Source organism: Podarcis gaigeae (genome assembly GCF_964106915.1).
Source record: "Podarcis gaigeae genome assembly, chromosome: 13".
Lineage (NCBI taxonomy): Eukaryota > Metazoa > Chordata > Lepidosauria > Squamata > Lacertidae > Podarcis > Podarcis gaigeae.
In genome coordinates, this window is record NC_139689.1 from 18,583,832 (window position 1) to 18,602,792 (window position 18,961).

Sequence of the window (18,961 nt, forward strand, 5' to 3'; positions counted from 1 at the left end):
CAAAAACAGCTGGATCACACCCAGAGGCAAAGCCTGGAGCACCAACCATCCTCGTGGATTAGATTTACGCCCTGCATAAATTTCCTGAAAAGGAGCCCCCTGGGCACCTTCCGGGTGAGATGTGACTTTGGATGGCTCTCAGGGAGACAGACTTCCCTCCACTCATTCCCTGGCTTCGCATCCTCTCATTCTGGCAACCGGCCAAGCTGGGCACCTCCTCTGGCTGGGAAATGACGAGATCCGAGGGGCATCTCCGCGGTGCCACCTTAACGGCGAAGGCTCCCCTGGCAAAGGAGGCAACGCTTGCAAGTTTATTCAAAGGGAAGTCCCGCCCAGCGCTGCCCTCCTTGGATTGGTTATCGCAAAATCAGGACTCCTGGGTCCACTGGGGATGAAGTGAAATTTAGTAGGTTATGGGAAGGGGAGGACAGAGAGAACTCACGGAGTTTGAGATGCTCTGGGAAGGGAGTTGAGTTTGTTACAGAGAGAGGAGAGAAAACACTGCCTAGGTGGCTTTTTCTGGAGGAAATCCTTATGTGCAGTGGGCCAAAATGGGGCGGTGGGGGGGGGGAGAGACCCTCAGAGAGAGGGGGCAGTTTACAATAAAGATGAAAGCTGGGAGAACTCCTGGGTTTTCTGAAAGCCAGGCAGGTTGAGTGCTCTAATAGACCGTTTTTTTTTTTTTGGTGTGTTTTTTTAATCTTCCAAACTTCTTTTTATTCGTTTTCTATAACCAAACAACAGCAAAGAAAGAAAAAGAAAAATAGCCAACACATACCAAAATAGAAAAAAGAAAGAAAAGAAAACATCAACCAAATCAAAACACCTAAACCAACCAAAAAACAAACATTAATTAACAATAAATAACGTTTGACTTCCCTCCATCTCGGTTTTGGGTTATGTGAATTTTAAATCCATTCTGCAGTTTTTCATTTTTTAGCGTAAACACATCACAAGGGTTATATTAAACCTACTGTGATTTTTATATCTCTAGAATTTGTTTCCATATATGTTATGAATTTAGACCAATTGTCGATAAACCTTGAACCTTTTTGCTGTCTAATGTTCTGCGTCATTTTTGCCAGATCCATAAATAATTTAATTTGCCAATCTTTAACGGTCGGGGTATTTGGGGTTTTCCAATTTTGTGCTAACAGAATCCTGGCAGCTACAGTTGCATGAGTGCTCTAATAGACCGTTAAATGAAAAGTGGACAAGGGTTGCCAACTGTTTATTCCTGGCAGAGTGCCTGTGGTTTTAGCTGCTGCACAACAAGCAGAAATGCAGCCAGTTTATTCAAATGCATCGCCATAAAAAAGCAGGGAGGGGGAGGGGGGAGAGCAGTAGCAGCAGCAGCAGAAGCACCTGTTGAATTGCTCCATATTCTGCAGCTATTAAAGGCAGGGAGTCCAGTCAAGAGGAACGGGGAATGGCTGCAGGGAGTAAGTTTTCTTTTAGGGGAATGGATGTAGGAAGTAGCCTCAGAGGAGCAGAGATGTAACTAGATGTGAACTTTGTTGTTGTTTAGTCGTGGACCAGAGCACACCAGGCACTCCTGTCTTCCACTGCCTCCCGCAGTTTGGTCAAACTCATGTTGGTAGCTTCGAGAACACTATCCCACCATCTCGTCCTCTGTCGTCCCCTTCTCCTTGTGCCCTCCATCTTTCCCAACATCAGGGTCTTTTCCAGGGAGTCTTCTCTTCTCATGAGGTGGCCAAAGTATTGGAGCCTCAGCTTCACGATCTGTCCTTCCAGTGAGCACTCAGGGCTGATTTCCTTCAGAATGGAGAAGTTTGATCTTCTTGCAGTCCATGGGACTCTCGAGAGTCTCCTCCAGCACCATAATTCAAAAGCATCAATTCTTCAGTGATCAGCCTTCTTTATGGTCCAGCTCTCACTTCCATACATCACTACTGGGAAAACTATAGCTTTAATTATACGGACCTTTGTTGGCAAGGTGATGTCTCTGCTTTTAAAGATGCTGTCTAGGTTTGTCATTGCTTTTCTTCCAAGAAGCAGGCGTCTTTTAATTTTGGGGCTGCTGTCACCATCTGCAGTGATCATAGAGCCCAAGAAAGTAAAATCTCTCACTGCCTTCACATTCTGGGGGGTTACTCTTGATTTAGTCTTTGTTTGGTTACTTAGCACCTGAGGGCTCTCTGCTGAATGTGTGAATGTTCTCCATGGTTTAGCATTAGGGACATGAGCCCAGCCTTCTTGCCCCACTTTGTGCCCATTCCCCTGTTGCTCCGGTATGAAGATCAGAAGCTTCCCCCCTCGCTTTAGTGTAACCATAGTGCAGTGTGCCATTTAAACTGTAAACTATGCTTCAGCAGAAGCACAATCGCCGTCTTCAACTAAGGGTTGTCATGCAGAAGATAGAGCAGACTTGTTTTTTGTTGTTCTGGAGAGCAGAACTAAATCCAATGAGGAGAATTTGTAGGGAAGTGGATTTCAGATGAAAGTAGGGTTGTTGTTTTTTAGTTTAGAGAAAAAACCAGTAAGAGGCAACATGATAGAAATGTATAAAATTATGTGTGGCATGGGGAATGAATGAATGAATGAATGAATGAATGAATGATATACAAATTAAAACATGACCCAGATGTGAATGAGCCCTCAGGCAGTAAAAAGGATTCTCACTCACCCGGACTTAGGTGAAGTCAGGATTCCTGGTTTCACCAGTAACGTTTTCCAGATAAGGAGTGGAAATTCAGAACGTCTTAGTTCTTTGGAAGGGGAGAGCGCTATAGGAGGTTTGGGGGCTAGGCTGCAGGTGGGAGTCAGGGCACCAAGCCTTCTTTACAAGAAAGATGCATTGTACATGCATTGCCTTTCACGGCCAAGAAGAACAACTGAGAACACACACACACACACACAATTATTTTTCAATGATTAAGAAGGAAGCGGTGTGAGGATAGGAGCTGGCTGTGGTGGAGACATATGGTCACATATGTCTGGATTACTCTTTTATTCCTATGAGGCAAAGGAGAGGTGCCGATCAAAATATGTGGCCTTGGTTTTGCTCTGCTGCCTCCCTCTAGCCTTCCCTCCCCAAAGAACAAAGTCTCCTTTTGTGTGTCTTTCAGTGAGTGGCCTGGATTTCCGCCCCTCTGCAGAGATCATGCTACCAGGAGTCAGTAAAGCAGGTTCTGCTGCTGGGGATCTGGGCCTCTGAAAGGAGAAGCAACAGGTGAGTGTTTTTTCCTCCTATTGAAAATGCAAAGGGTTGATCAAATAGAGAAGCCTTCGCAAACAGCTGTCTCCCCTTCCCCTCCTTTGACTATCATCCCAGACCCTCCAAGTGTCCCTATTTTCCAGGGACGCTCCTGGATTTACAAAGCCATCCCAGTTTCTGATTTGATCCTGGAATGTCCCAAGCTTTTCCTTAGGACATCCCTATTTTTAATCAGAGAAATTTTGGAGGATATGGTTATGCATTCCCTGAGCCAAGGAGATAAGTAACTATACAACATTTAGAAGACATCTGAAGGTAGCCCTGTAGGAATTTTAAAAATGTTTAATGTTTTGTTATGTTTTTTATATATGTTGGAAGCCACCCAGAGATATAAATACTATATCATAATCATCACCAGCATCATTATGGAATAGGATGTCCCTATTTTCATCGGAGAAATGTTGGAGGGTATGTGATCCCAACTGTTTGTTGAAAGCTCAGAGTTGATCTTCCTTGCTGCTCCCACTCCCTGCTCCTGAGTCAGTTTAAAATGGGCTTAGCTTTTGGGTCAAGCTCAGTTTAGGTTATTAAATGCAACATATAAATGGGAATGTTAAGCCCTAGCCTCAGTCCAAGTTAAAAAGTTCAGCTTTTAGCTCAGTTAGTTCAGCGGGGGCACTGTCAGACTAATGGTGTTTTCCGGCAGGATTCAGTGGCATCCTGGCAAATTCAGTTTGCAATTCACCACCAGAGTTGCTTTGGAGCTCTTGGGCAACAACCCTCTCCCAACCCAGTAATTTTGCAGTAAGGAAAGTGATGGGGAAATGTGGGAGAACATTTGCTCAGCACACTGCGCACGTCCAAAGAAAAGTTCCCACAGAAAGTGTCCTTGCACAGACAAAATAATCTCAGCCTTCAGCTGCTTCTTGAAACTTCTTCTCTGTTCTTCTCTGTTTCTGGAACAAATGATTCTCTCACACAGAGAGAATATCCAACACTTCCTTCTACCACAGGGAAATATTTGGGGTCATTTAGGAGAGTCAAAATTGCTTCAGGATTGCTTACCTGCACCATTTCAGAATATGGTCTATGTACCTGTGCATTTGCACCCACCCTGTGTATTTGTGAACATTTATTTTTGATTCCTTAAACCAGGCATAGGCAAACTTGGCCCTCCAGATGTTTTTGGGACTACAAGTCCCATGATCCCTAGCCAACAGGACCAGTGGTCAGGGATGATGGGAATTGTAGTCCCAAAACAGCTGGAGGGCCGAGTTTGCCTATGCCTGGGTTAGAGCTTCGACTTTTGCAGGATTGCTAGGCCTCTGGCACAGGTCAGCAGACCCCGAGGCCTGTGTCCTTCTTTTTGCCCCTGCTTTCCTCCTCCTCAGCAAGTATGGCAACTCTGCGCCAGCCAGGAGCCCTCCCCCTGCCAGTGAACAAGTGGGAACCCCAGCTGATGAAGCTGCAAGGTGTTAGAGCATCAGCTTTTCATGCACGAGGTCCCAGGTTCAATCCCCAGCAACTCCATGTGGTGGGTTTAAGGACTCCTGCCTGAAACCCTGGAGAGCCACTGCCAGCCAGTGTAGACAGTACTAAGCTAGATGGACCCATGGTCTGGTTTGGTGCAAAGCTGCTCCATGTGTTCCTAAGCAGTACTGTTCAGTTCTGTGGGAACTTGAGGCTCACAAGATGTCTTTTGCCTGCAGGACCTTGGCCAGCTCCCTAGACAGTGGTACCTTGGTTCTCAAACGCCTTGGTACTCAAACAACTTGGAACCCACACACTGCAAACTCGGAAGTAAGTGTTCCAGTTTGTGAACATTTTTCGGAAGCTGAATGTGCTCTATTTTGAGTGTTATACTTCCGATTTGAGTGCCACACTTTTGTTTTGAGTGTTATGCTGAGGTCTGTCTGTTTTTGCTATTTATTTTGCATTTCTGTTTTTGTGGCTTTTTTGTGACTGTGTGGAAACCAGTTCAGCTACTGATTGATTGATGTGTGACTGCAGTACATTGTTTATTGCTTTCATTTTATGGATCAATGGGCTTGTTAGATAGTAAAATTCATGCTAAACTGCTGTTTTAGGGGTTGTTTTTAAAAGTCTGGAACGGATTAATCCATTTTGCATTACTTTCTATGGGAAAGCATGCCTTGGTTTTAGAACATTTTGGTTTTGGAACGGACTTCCGGAACGGATTAAGTTTGAGAACCAAGGTACCACTGTAAAATGAACCAACAGAGATGTTGCCCCTGCAGATAGCTGGAGGCAACTGAAGCCCCCTATAGGCTGACCAGACCTGGGTGATGGTAGGCTCCGCCTCCCTGGCTGGTTAAAGGGCCCTCGTCTCATTTCTGTGGTTTCTTTGAAGATGGGGAGGTAGCAGTACTGCAGAGAACTCCCTCCCTGAGTCAGGGGATGCTGGCAGGGGATACTGACAGTCCTCCCCTCTCCTGCTCCCTGGTATAATCTGACCCTCACCCACCATCAGAATCCTCTGCTGTACATGGTACCTGAGTTGTGGGTCACAATACCCACTTTGTTGACTTTATGAATCACAAGTTTCCCAAGAAAAACAACTCAATAAACAATAAAGGGCTGTAGGGACTTACAGGCTCTGACCTTTAGGCCACATTCATACAGAAAGGCAGTATGGTGTAATGATTAAGAGTGTGAAACTAGGACCTGGGAGACCAGGGCTCGAATCTTCACTTGGCCATGAAGCTCACTTGGAAGAGTCGCTGCCTTGCAGCTTCTTGACCTACCTCACAGGATTGTTGTGAGGATAAAATGGAGAGGGGGTAGACCATGTAAGCCACCAGCTTGGAGAAGCAGTCAGGATATAGAATCATAGAGTAGTAGAGCTGGAAGGGACCACAAGGGTCATCTAGTCTAGCCCCCGGCAATGCAGGACTCTTCTGCCCAACCCATGACCTTGAGATTAAGAGCCTCATGCTCCACCAACTGAGCTATCCAGAGGGGTAAATGTGGGGACATGGAACCAGGGTTTGACTCTGCCCGGATGAATTGCCTCATGTTTTCCACTCACCGTTTCCCTGAGCACAGGAAGACCATAAGAAAACAAAACCTCAAAGCGGTTTGCAAAAAAGGACATAACAGTCAAATCATCAGTGAAAAAACAGTAGGGAAAATATGAACAATATTAAAATGAGCGAGGAACTGAAATCAGATTAAAGCATGCAATCATGAAATAAATAAATGCGGCAATTAAATAAATGCGACAATTAAATAAGTGCACGTTTCCGTCTTCTTCTTTTCAACCTCTTCCCCACAATCCCAAGACCATGGCCAGGCGGGCTGCACACTCCACAGAGTACGGTGGAATAACCCTCCCCGCTCTGGTGCACAGTGAAGACAGCGTTCGGTATGCCCATCGGAGCTTCCAGGTGCAAGACAGCGACGTCTTCAACATCACGTATCCAAAATCTGGTGAGCCATTTGAAAGCACACACAACACAACACAACACAACACAACACCCCTGGCCTCTCGCCTGCCCGGAGTTTCTGGACTGACAAACTCTATGCACTCATTTTTGTCTACCCCACTCTTTCTATTTGAATCTAGAAGATACTCAGATCCCAGCTAGTGCTCTTCCACAGGAAAACACCCGCCCCCTTGTTAAGCTTGTTTCTTACTCTGAACAGCTGCGGGACAGGCAGAAATTCAACAGGCGCAGCTTTTCAAAAAGCAGCACCCTTTGAACTGTGCTGCATCTCCAGCTGTTACGGGGACAGGAGAGGTGATGCAAACTAACCTGGATAGCTCCTTTTTATTTCAAAATCCCGTCTGCAGGTGCCCTCTCTGACTCCCTTGGGGAGAGGCCAAGAGGGTGCTCATCTCTCGTCCTCTCCCAGGAACAACTTGGATGAAGGAAATCCTCACCTTGATCCACAGCAATGGGGATCCCACTCTCTCACGGTCACTACCCTGCTGGGAACGGGTGCCCTGGATTGAACAGGTCACAGCGGTGAAATATCTGGAGAACCAAACGTGTCCCCGCCTCATAACCTCTCACTTACCCGCAGCAATCTTTCCAGAATCGTTCTTCACCTCACAGGCTAAGGTGAGTCTAGGACCTTCTTGGGTGCTAAGGTACAGAGGAGGGGGCTCTCTTGGTCACCCCAGTTTCCTCAGAAGCTCAGAGGGTCGGGTGGCAATGCTTCTATTCTTCCACTTAGTGTATATGTGGGGTTTTGTGTCAGCGTCACATGTGTGGCTTCTCTTACTATTTGCTTGTTTTATTTACTTGGTGGTGAGAGAGGTTGGGGTGGCCTAAGGTGTGGTTGGTTGTCTTTGGCTGGCTGTAGTGAGATTTGTTTTTTTGGGGGGGTATGTGTGTGTGTGTGTTTGGATCAGCTTAGCCAGATTGATTCATATGCTGTCGGCGGATTCTTGTTGTCGTCTTCTTGGGCTGTGGATGTGACAAAGAAGAGCCATACCAGGGTGAAGGTGTCTTCTTCTATTTGTCCCCACGTCAGTTTCAGTTTATTGGTTAGTTTTTCTAATAAGGCTGTTATCATTCCTCCCTCCCCTTCTTTCCCCCTCTTTTCTTCCTAACCCAACACTGTATGTAACACTAATGTCTCACAACAAATGAAACTGATCTGTAGAAAACACAACTTGGAAAAAGAGACAATGCACGTATTTTTGTAAACGAAGAAATATTTAATAAAAATATATTTTTTAAAAGAAGAAGCTCAGAGGGTGGTGGCCAGGGAGGCCTCCTAAGTTATGCTTTACACTGCCCTTTGACACCTGAGATGTATGCTTTAGTACTCACCTTATTTCCATTATTGTAAGTTGTTTCAAACTGTTTTTAATATGGTGTTTTTCATTGTTGTAACCTGCCCTGGAACATTAGGGTAAAGAATGGATTGCAGTGGTACCTCTGGTTGTGAATGGGATCCGTTCCAGAGCCCCATTCTGTGTGTCTGCGCATGCATGGGTTGCAATTCGCCGCTTCTGCACATGCTTGTGACGTCATTTTGCGCGTCTGCGCATGCGCGAGTGGCGAAACCCAGAAGTAACCCTTTCCGGTACTTCTGGGTCACCGCAGAACGCAACCTGAAAAATTGTATCATGAAGCAAACGTAGTAAGTGGTATGACCATATTATTATTATTGGAAGGGGCATGGTGCCATTGTCAATGCTAGGGAACCAATCAGTGCATGGGGCAGAACTGAGATCTTTTGATGAAGGGCAGTATATAAATCTAATAATAATAATCGACATCATCACAGAGACTATTGAGTTGCCCTAATCGACAGAAGAGTGCCATAGAGGTAGTTTCTTCATGACCCCCTGAGAAGGGAGGTGTTTTCTTCGCTGCTGGTGACCCTCCCTGCCTCCCTAGGAGAGAGCCTGCCTTGCAGCATGAGGAAGAGCCATTGGCAGAGTTATCCCAACGCCTGACAAAACTTTCTTTTCCAGGCCATTTACACCGTCCGCGACCCCAAGGACGTCTGTGTCTCGCTCTTTTATTACACCAAGATGGCTTCATTTCTGGAGCACGAGGAGGATTTTGGGGGATTCATCAGGAAGTTTATTTCAGGGGAAGGTACATGAGCGTGTGGGTTTTCTGGGAAGGGCAGTGGGACCTGACATTGGTAGGAGGGGTCAGGGGTCACAAGCGGTGTAGCCTGGATCCCCACTGGGGCTGCTTGGTCGAAAGGCTGGGAGGCTGACAGCAGGTGGCGCTAGCAGCAATAGCAGGCAGAGCCAGAGCCAACAATAGCTAGATTGAGTTAATTCTGGTTTTGTCCCCACCCTCCTCTCTGTTGAAATCAACAAAGGCAGCACTGAGACTAAGGAAGAGGTTGCCAGCCAGTGTCACCTCCTGGACTGGTTGTTAATAAGGAGGCAGGTGGAAGGGGGCTGGCTGAGGGCAGGCTGGACCCACACATTGTCCCTACGCTGTGGCCTTTGGCTCTGTTCAATCTCACATGGCAATCCTGCCAATAGTCTTCCTAGTAATTTGCATTGCTCACCTCCAAAGGAAGTGAAAGATGCAACCCGTAAGTCTGATTGGTCTGTTGTCAGTTCCAACCTGTCAAACCCGCTTAACCTGGAACCAATTAAACGAAGGGTGGCAATGGTGGGTGTGGCCACAAGTGGGTGTGGTGTGACCACACACACACACACACAGATCCCTCCCCCCCCAAAGCACATAACTCCCCTCTGCATCTGAGTTATGTAGGTTCTTAACAATTTGCTGTTGGTTAAAAATAGATTCACTCAGATCACCTTCCCCCAACCTGGTGTCTTCCAGATGTTTTGGACTACAACTCCCATTAGCCTCAGCCAGCATGGCCAGTGCTCAGGGATGATGGGTGTTGTAGTTCAAAACAACCAGATGGAGAAGGATGAATTAGCAGCTTTCAATCTCTCTCATTCACTTATGTCCATATATGCCTGAATCTTCGTTTGAAACTGTGGCTCCTGGTGGACAATATTGTAGACAGCAAAAGAACAATCCTATGAAAGTTTCCTCATAAGTCTCACCGAAACTGATAGTGCTTGCTTCCAAGTGACTGTGTGTAGGATTGCATCTTTTTAAATTTAATCTTCATTTTTCCCCCCATGCTGCTGCTGCTTCTCTTTAAAACCACAAAACAAATCCCCTCTCTGTTTCTCTTTAGTTCTCTTTGGCTCCTGGTTTGATCATGTCAAGAGCTGGCTGGCCTACAAAGACCAGGCAAACTTTCTCCTTCTGACCTATGATGAATTGCTGAAGGTGAATTATTAAGAAAAAAAACAGGTTTCTTTGGTCTTCAACCCCTGGTCCTCTCTCAGGTCAGACCCATAAGCCATTCTAGGCTACTCTGAGGCCCTGGCAGTCTAGCTCTTTCCAACCTTCGCTATCTCCCCTTCTCAGGACTTACGGGGCAGCGTTCTCCGCATCTGCCAGTTCCTGGGCAAGGACTTAGATGTGCCTGCTGTTGACTCCGTGGTGGAGAATGCCTCTTTTGAAGCCATGAAGGGAAACAAGATGGTGAACTATAGCCTCGTCCCTGAGGATATTATGAACCAAAAGATCAGCCCCTTCCTAAGGAAAGGTAAAAAAACCCTGAAAGCCGGGGAGGGGAAATTCTTTGGCAGGACTACTTGCAATTCAATATTTGAGGAGGTGGTACGTCTAGAGTAAAAGATCCCTCCAGCTCTCTCATATTCCCCTACGCACCTTTTTTTTTTTTGCAGGGATTTCTGGAGATTGGAAAAATCATTTCACTTCAGAGCAGAGTGCTGCATTCCATCATCTCTACCAGGAGAAGATGAAAGACGCAGGGATCAGATTTCCTTGGGATGAACTCCAAACTGAAATCCACCAGGAACCTTAAGGTTTCAGAGAGGGAAACGTTAGGTGCAGAATTTCCCCTGTTCTAACGTCATTATACACCAGCCTTTGTTATGAGAACCAGCTTACTCTTTTTAACACAAAAGCTACCATTCACTTCTCACGTAATATAGGAGTCCCAGCTATCAGCACTACTGAGGATTCCAGTGCAGGTTTATGCTTTGAGCAATGAACAGTAGGAGCTCTTCACTCTGATAGAAAGCAGAGGGCTAGCTTGTACAACTGGAAGAATTAAAGTTTTCTTGGATTGTATCATATCAAGCTGCAGTGGTGGTGATGATGTTGTTGTGTGTCTGAGTCATCCCCCCAAAAATAAAATGCTTCCTGCATTTAGAAAGCTAGCCTTTCAGGGACAAAGGGTCAGACCTTTCCTTTTTCCTTTCACATGCTAGATTTTCTTCCCCAGGCAAGGAGTTCTCTTGTGTGCTTTTGCTGCTGTGTCACAATAATCCTGTGCCTCTCTTTACTACAAAAGAACATTTGTTTTTGCCAGTTTTGACTGCCTTTCCTCTTGCAGGTGACTTTTGTTTTATTTGCAGTCGCGACCGGTTATAAAATTTTGCCTCCCTGAACTAATAAAGCAGCAATAGCTCTTCCAACTGTCCACTAGATGGTGTAGTTGTTTTAGACAAGGACAATGTGGCACTATGAGCTCATCTGCACTGCCTCAAAGCTCGCCCTGTACCATAGGTAGCTCCCTCCTTCATTTTTTGACAGGAAGCGCATGTTTCTACTGCCCAGGTGACACATCTGCCGACCTGAAGCAAGAACCTACTTTTCCACTAACCAATAGCAATGGAAAAAGGCTTCCTAAATCAAGTACATGCCGCTGTGCTGTGTTTGCCCTATCATGGTTTTTAGGTTATCCCATTCTTCTCCTCTGCTGCTGCCACCAAACCTCAACACTCCTTGCCTCGTATATCTTTAATTGCTGCTGCTTTTCCAGGCAAGTATTTCCAGGCAAGTATCTCTCTCCTTCCTGGCAGGCCTGAGCTGGGAGGAAGTCCTTTTACACTCATTGGGGCCTGCTTCTTGAGATGTGAGTTGTTAGCTGCGTTAGTCAGTAAGCAAAGTGCCATCCTCTTTCCGCACTCCTTCGACTCGCAGAAAGCTCTGCTTATTCTTTTTTAATCCTTTTGCTTCTCAGGCGGCAGCTCGGAGCAGGCACCCAAGCTGCTTTGCTAGCTAAGAGAGTCTGAGCCCGTGTGCCGCCATTGCTGCAATGTGGGTGGGGTGGCCTGTGCCTTCCCTAGCATCCTGGGTGCCTGCATGCAAGAGACAAGGTGGAAACAAGGGAGAGGCAGTGGCATAGTGTGGGTTGTCAGAACCCGGGGCAAGGCAAGTAATTTGCGCCCCCTAACCCGCATGCCTGGCACCCCCCCACACACAGTGGCCGGCAACCCGGCGGCTCGGATCGGATTCGCACAGCCAGCACTGCAGTGAGAGAGAGTGAGCGAGCCAGGTAGGGACAGAGAGCTGCGAGTGCGAGCGCACCCCCCCATGTTGCGCCCGGCCCCCCCTGCACCCCCACGCTACGCCGCTGGGGAGAGGCACAGGCAGGAAGGAGCAGATTTGCCTGGGAGGAAGTCCCTTTGCCCTCCGAGGGCTTCTGAAGAGGAGCGCCCGAGACTGAGTCCTTAGTTACCCTAAGTCCGCGAGGAACGTGGGCTGCATTTTCCTGTATTCATTCGTAATATTACTAGTACCTCCCAAGAGCACAAAGTTTAGCGTTTGCTTGCTTGTGCATCACCGAGGGGGGCTGTTGCGAGGGAGAAACAGATGCATGCTCCTACCGTGCCACAAACACATGATATGCCTTTCCCCTGCCTATGAGCAAGTTTCGCAATCTGGCAAGAGCTTTGCCGCCAGAAAGCAATAAGTACATCCACTGCTACAGCGCATCAACAACACCCAACCCAAAACGTATCTCCCTCCTCCACCGACTCAGAGCAAGCCACCTGGTAGACATGACAGCAAGATAGGGATGCTGATCTCCGAAACACATTGTGGAAATGAAGTTCCTCAGCCCCTCCCCGCTCAAAGGGCTGGTATTTTCCCCTCTGCTGATGGGCAGGCACGCATGTCCAATTTATGTGTTCATTTGCAAGTCTGTTCCATCCTCATTACCACATTAACCTGCAACTGAAATAAATAAACCAACCCCACACAAAATACGTATTTAAATACACCATTTATCTCCATGTACATTATTTCTAAAAGCATTTTTTTATCTTGAAATATGCATGTTGGCATTTATTTATTTATTCTTTGAGCGGAGAACTGCGCCGTAAATTTCAGACACGTGCGGAGGGATAATTATGCTCCAGTCTGCACATTTTCAGTTTGACAGGCGCGGATCAGGTCAGGTTGCCTTGGGATCGACTTCTTTTCAAGCGTTCCTTGCCACACAGGAGAGGATGGAGGCGGTAAGAGAGGCCTATACGTCCTCAAAACTAACACTTAAAAATCCAAATGTTTCCCTTATGCTCTCTAATATCAAGGGAAGTGGAGGGGTATTACCAAATGTACCCATTTGTCCCCCCCCATTCCCTCACTCTGTTTTCCTCCCTGCTCCCCCCGCCCCCCCGTGCTGATTCAGCTGAGTCTGCATTTCCCACGCCTGCTTTGCTGCTGGAAACTGCGCAGTTTGTGTGCCCAGGCGTCCCTCCAAGGCAGGGCCAGGCTGTTTTTGTCGAGGATTAACCGGGCAGGGTCGGGTGACTCCTCATCGTTGCCGATCACCAGGTAAGATTTGCTGACTTGGAGGTGGAGGCAGCGGCATGCCAGGTCCTGCTCAGGCACCCAGAGCGGCTGCTCGCCCCGCCGAATGGGCACTCGGCGCTGGCGGTAGACGGTGAGGACTGAGGCCGTGAACTGCCACCACGTGCCCGACTTCTCCATGGACAACAGCTGCGCACGCAGAACTGGCAGTGGCAGAAAAAAAGGATGAAATGACCCTTGGGAAGTCGCAACAAATGGTTGCATGGTGTTGCCCTGCAGCTATGGCGTCACACGCAAAAGGACAAGGCTTATACTGAGTGAGACGGTTGGTTCACCTCCATCAGTATTGTCTACACCGATTGGCTGTCGCTCTCCAGGGATTCAGGCAGAGGACCATTCCTGGCCCTACCTGGAGATGCCTGGGATTGAACGTGGGACCTTTCACCCCCTTTGTAAGTTGTTCTGTTCTTCCCTCCCCAGAAGCTGGAGCATCTCCTGGCCCCCATTTTCAAGCCTGTGATGTCATTGCTGGGCATATAATCCCTTGCAAAACAAAAACCCAATACTTACCAGAAGGCTTGTGCTTCCAGCAAAGATGTGCAGATAGTGGGAATTATGTTATGAACAAGCCTGCACATCTCACCTTACATTTTCCTTTAAAGGTGGGATTTCCCAATGTTTCCCATTTCAAAACTATAATCTTTCCTACAGTTAGGATAGTTCATGGCCCTAGGGCTTCCTGGCTGGGTTTTTTTGGGGGGAGGGGGAGGAGAAAAAGTGAATTACAGAATTGTAGAGTTGGAAGGGCCCACCCCCCTGCTATTTAGGAATCTTTTGCTCAACATGGGGTTTGAAGCCACAAACCTGAGATTGAGAATCTGATGCTCTACCGAATGAGCTATGTCAGAAGTCTCTGGCATCGCTTCTGGGTTCAACCTCCTTTTCGCTCATTTGTAAAGAACAACTTCACACAGAGAGGTTGGTGGCAGAGAGCTGAAAGGGTGTGGGGAGCTGCGGTTTCAGACATGAGTGTGAATTGTGAATTACCGTAATCCTTTTTGCAGTAGTTCCTCAGGTTCATCTGGACCCGTCCTCGCGGCGGCTTACAGTGGGTCTGACATTCAGTACCTATTGAATGGATCAGGTTAGGCTGGTGTAAAACCACCTCCCAAATCAACATTCCAGCAAAATAACATTTCCCTTCCCTCCCCACTCCTTCCTTGTCACCTGCATTCCACTCCTGCGGTGGGGTGACTGTCGTTGTCATCACTTCCTGGATCCCTGTGGGAGGGAAGGTATAGAAGAAGCCATTCGATTTTGATTTTTTTAAGTAAAGAACATTCCTTACCCAGAAGAGAGAAAAACTTGGTGTGACAAGAATTCTGGGAACTGTAGTTTGTTAAGTGTTCTGTGAATTGCAGCTCTGTGAGGGATAAACTATAGTTTCTCGGGATTATTTGGGGGCAGCCATGTGCTTTAAATGCACGGCATTTGCACAGCTAAGTCTAGCTGCACCAACTTCTTTTTAGATCAGTTATTCTGCTTTTCATTACAGAATGATGAAGAACTTGTCACTCACAGTATTCCTCAGCTCTACGCTGGATTACATGTTTTGACTGGGTGTCACCCACACCCTCCCCACCCAAACTGATGCTGACCACCCTCAGTATTGCACATGAGACCTCAAGAGAATATTATTATTATTTTTAGTAATGAATCACCCACACCCGAATTGAATGGCACTGCTGGAAGGCCAGAGCCTGGCTATTTCACAGGCTTCAGCATCAGTTCCATTACAGATGGGATCTTTACACTACCTATGAAGTTATTTCCTGATATAGCATCGCCTGCAGAAAGATAAAAGATCAAAGGTTTTCTGGAACACATGTGCTTCCACAGCTATGACCTCATTTCCTGTTTTAGCAACTACTTGGAGGCAGAGCCTCTCTAAGCGCCTTCTCATTCCAGAACAGTGACGGAAAGGTTATTGGAGGGGCTTTCCGTTCACCACCATTGGCAGGATATTCTTCTTCTTCTGCATTATACATTTAAAGCTGCACCATACCCCTTTAAACAGTCAGAGCTTGCCCCAAAGAATCCTGGGAACTGTAGTTTGCTAAGGATGCTGAGGGTTCATTAGTGTTTCCCAACCTTGGGCCTCCAGCTGTTTTTGAACTACAATTCCCATCATCCCTGACCACTGGTCTTGCTAGCTAGGGATTATGGGAGTTGTAGTCCAAAAACAGCTGGAGGCCCAAGGTTGGGAAACACTGCATTAAGGAACCTCTATTCCAAATCCTCCAAGTGTCTCTATTTTCCAAGGACAGTCCCTGATTTAGAGAAGCCGTCCTGGTTTAATTTGATCCCGGAATGTCCCACTTTTCCTTAGGACGTCCCTATTTTCATTGGAGAAATGTTGAGGGTACAGAGTAGGGTTGCCATATTTCAAAAAGTGAAAATCCAGCCAGAAAAGTTGTCGAGACTTTTTTTTGCTGACATAGGTGCTGCCATACGCTCGCATTTCCCCAGACATTTCAGCAGTTTCCACCCGGACACTGTTTCCAACGCCAATTTGCCAGCTATGTCAGAGAAATTCCGGACGTATGGAAACTCTAGTACAGAGTTTTCCAACCGCTGAGCCATTGAAGGCAGCCCTGTATATGGAAGTTGGTTTTTTGAAAATGTTTAATGTTTTATACTCCACCCAGTCAGATGGATGGGGTATGATAGTAAACTTATTATGGAATGGGACGTCCCTATTTTCATCAGAGAAATGTTGGAGGGTATGCTATTCCCCTCAGAGAGCTGCAATTCCCAAAGTTCACAGGGAAGAAGGCTTGACTGTTAAACCACCCTGGGTCTTGTTGCTTTGTGAGGGGAATAAAGGTAAAGTTAAAGGGACCCCTGACCATTAGATCCAGTCGTGACTGACTCAGAGGTTGCGGCGCTCATTTCACTTTATTGGCCGAGGGAGCCGGCGTACAGCTTCCAGGTCATGTGGCCAGCATGACTAAACCTGCTTCTGGCGAACCAAAAGCAGCACACGGAAATGCTGTTTACCTTCCCACCGGAGCGGTACCTATTCATCTAATTGCACTTTGACGTGCTTTCGAACTGCTAGGTTGGCAGGAGCAGGGACTGAGCAACGGGAGCTCACCCCGTCGCAGGGATTCGAACCGCCGACCTTCTGATCAGCAAGTCCTAGGCTCTGTGACGGGAATAAAAGCCTCTTTAAAACTCAGCATCCTTAACAAACTACACTTTCCAAGATTGTTTGGGGGAAGTCATTACTGTTTAAAATGGTATGATACTGAGATAGATAGATAGATAGATAGATAGATAGATAGATAGATGATAGATAGATAGATAGATAGATAGATAGATAGATAGATAGATAGATAGATGATAGATAGATGATAGATAGATAGATAGATAGATAGATAGATAGATAGATAGATGATTGATAGATAGATAGATAGATAGATAGATAGATAGATAGATAGATAGAGATAGATAGATAGATAGATAGATAGATAGATAGATAGATAGATAGATGATAGATAGATAGATAGATGATAGATAGAGATAGATGATAGATGATAGATAGATAGAGATAGATAGATAGATAGATAGATAGATAGATAGATAGATAGATAGATATAGAGATAGTGCTGATGAGGCCTTATTGCATTAGGCTCTTTATTCAACAACAACAACAAAATATATCAAAGCAACATTAAGGTAAAGGTAAAGGTACCCCTGCCCGTACGGGCCAGTCTTGACAGACTCTAGGGTTGTGCGCCCATCTCACTTAAGAGGCCAGGGGCCAGCGCTGTCCGGAGACACTTCCGGGTCACGTGGCCAGCGTGACATCGCTGCTCTGGTGAGCCAGAGCCGCACACGGAAACGCCGTTTACCTTCCCGCTGGTAAGCGGTCCCTATTTATCTACTTGCACCCGGAGGTGCTTTCGAACTGCTAGGTTGGCAGGCGCTGGGACCGAGCAGCGGGAGCGCACCCCGCCGCAGGGATTCGAACCGCCGACCTTTCGATCGGCAAGCCCTGGGCGCTGAGGCTTTAACCCACAGCGCCACCTACGTCCAAAGCAACATTACAGCAACATAAAATACAAACAGAGGAAATCAATTAAAAGCCAAATTGAAGAAAATAACACATGGCACAAAATTCCTAAAATACTCACCCAGCAATGCCATAAGGAAGACAATTCCTACCTCACCCCACTAAAAGATGAGCTGTGCAACAGAGGCTAATTTAACCACCCAAAGCTTGGGTAAATAAAAATGTCTTACTCTGGCTCCTAAAAATTGACAATGACAGTGCGAGTCGTGGTTCCCTGGAGACAGCATCCCACAAATGGGCAACCACTGAAAAATATAGTCGCTGATATATTACTACACTGGGATCAGGGGAAAGATAGGGCTAGCTTATGAAACTTTTAATATAGAAAAGGATATTGCCTTGGTACCATATTGAACAGAATACAGCAGTGAGGTGGCGGCAGCAACTTTATTGAGTTTTCAAAACTTCAAAAAGACCCAGTTAAGGTAAAACATTCTCAGTTGTAGCTTATGCTAACATAAAAACAAACTCTTAATATCCCATAAGGTGAAATATATACAGCGGACAAATATTAAGGATGCACCCCTTATAGCGTGCATACTTTATTTTAATTCCAAGAATTTATATTTTCATTTCCTGTGCAGGATTTAAATACCTTGCACTGGAGAAGTTTCATATATACTCCAGTTCTGAAGTCTTTATGATAAGATAATGTCTTGGGATGTGTCCATGTGTTTAAGCCTTCCCCCCACCCTCCACCGCAGCCGAGGTACAACACTAACCACTATTCTTTATAGATATTATTGTGTTAGATTACAAATGTCTGGTCACTGAAGAGGACTTTATGTTGAATGTGTCTTGTTGATTCCTTTAAGGAGCACTTACATTTAACGGGCATTTGGCCTATAAGCAGATTATAGGACTGCATTCTTAATATTTGCCTGTAGTGTATATTTTATTTTATGGAATATTTAAAGTTTATCTTTATGTTTGTACCACCTACAAACTGAGTATATAACGTACAATTGAGTGCTTTACTTTAACTCAATCTTTTGGAAGTAGTATTTTGTTACTGAGAGTGGAACTTTTTTTTGTTTTTGAGGGTGTTTTGCTTTTAAGACTTTTTGTTTTTATTGTACTGAAAACCATATGCAGATGCCCACAACCAGACACTGGGTAAAAAATAAAGGGCCCCAAGATGTAGTCTATGTTACAGAAGTGTCAAGTACCCCTATCCAGTTTTCCAGCCAGTCTGCCATCCCCCCCATAGGATACTCCATTCTATTTTTTCCTCCCAACAGAATTTATTGTCATTTCCCCCCAACCGTCAGGCTATGTCCACATTAGCAGCTTGAAATGCACCGAGGCCAAGCCCCTCTCACTGCGTTTCAAGATTTTCTTTATAAAAATTGCTGTACACACCACAGAGGGGGAGAGGATGTCTTCATCTGATGCTTGTTCCCTGCTTTGTTTCCCCATGCCTGCAACAACCCCCCCACTGCAACTCCAACGAAGCTGTCATCTGCACATGTGCAATAGCTATCTTTGACGTACACACCTCAGCTCAACTGTGGCTTATGTTTTCAAACCGGATGGCAGCTGGTTTAA

The 18,961-nt window shown here is 46.2% G+C and overlaps 2 protein-coding genes across 9 annotated transcripts in view; one reads left to right on the forward strand and one right to left on the reverse strand.

Moving 5' to 3' along the window:
• Positions 1–328: 328 nt before the first annotated feature.
• Positions 329–12,742, forward strand: LOC310829372 (sulfotransferase 2B1-like). 4 transcript variants are annotated; one of them, XR_014557248.1, is made up of 9 exons: positions 1,189–1,400; positions 3,090–3,193; positions 6,481–6,628; positions 7,055–7,263; positions 8,631–8,757; positions 9,839–9,933; positions 10,075–10,255; positions 10,398–11,857; positions 12,103–12,742. XR_014557248.1 is itself a non-coding variant. In XM_083707734.1 (8 exons), the coding sequence occupies exons 3-8, from the start codon at positions 6,484–6,486 to the stop codon at positions 10,535–10,537; spliced, it is 897 nt and encodes a 298-aa protein (XP_083563860.1). In that variant the 5' UTR covers positions 329–406; positions 3,090–3,193; positions 6,474–6,483; the 3' UTR covers positions 10,538–11,402. The 4 variants fall into 4 exon arrangements, 3 of the variants coding, with proteins under 3 accessions (XP_083563860.1, XP_083563861.1, XP_083563862.1); XM_083707734.1 differs by lacking the exons at positions 1,189–1,400; positions 12,103–12,742 and adding an exon at positions 329–406 and having other exon boundaries at positions 6,474–6,628; positions 10,398–11,402; XM_083707735.1 differs by lacking the exon at positions 12,103–12,742 and having other exon boundaries at positions 1,382–1,400; positions 6,474–6,628; positions 10,398–11,402.
• The window catches only part of LOC310829366 (netrin-1-like), a 40,998-nt gene continuing 34,763 nt past the window's right edge, over positions 12,727–18,961 (reverse strand). For all 5 annotated transcript variants that reach the window (XM_083707718.1, XM_083707721.1, XM_083707719.1 and 2 more), the window contains 3 exons: positions 14,503–14,556; positions 14,323–14,403; positions 12,727–13,478 (listed from right to left, as the gene is read on the reverse strand). In XM_083707718.1, coding sequence (XP_083563844.1) covers positions 13,150–13,478; positions 14,323–14,403; positions 14,503–14,556 — 464 coding nt within the window. In that variant the 3' untranslated portion in view covers positions 12,727–13,149. The remainder of the gene's footprint in view (positions 13,479–14,322; positions 14,404–14,502; positions 14,557–18,961) is intronic.

Excerpts from the sequence above, each read along its gene's own strand:
- LOC310829372 (XM_083707734.1), top strand. The coding sequence starts at position 6,484 with ATGGCCAGGCGGGCTGCACACTCCACAGAGTACGGTGGAATAACCCTC. Across the intron at positions 8,758-9,838 it reads GAAGTTTATTTCAGGGGAAG|TTCTCTTTGGCTCCTGGTTT; the intron begins GTACATGAGCGT and ends GTTTCTCTTTAG. Across the intron at positions 10,256-10,397 it reads CAGCCCCTTCCTAAGGAAAG|GGATTTCTGGAGATTGGAAA; the intron begins GTAAAAAAACCC and ends TTTTTTTTGCAG.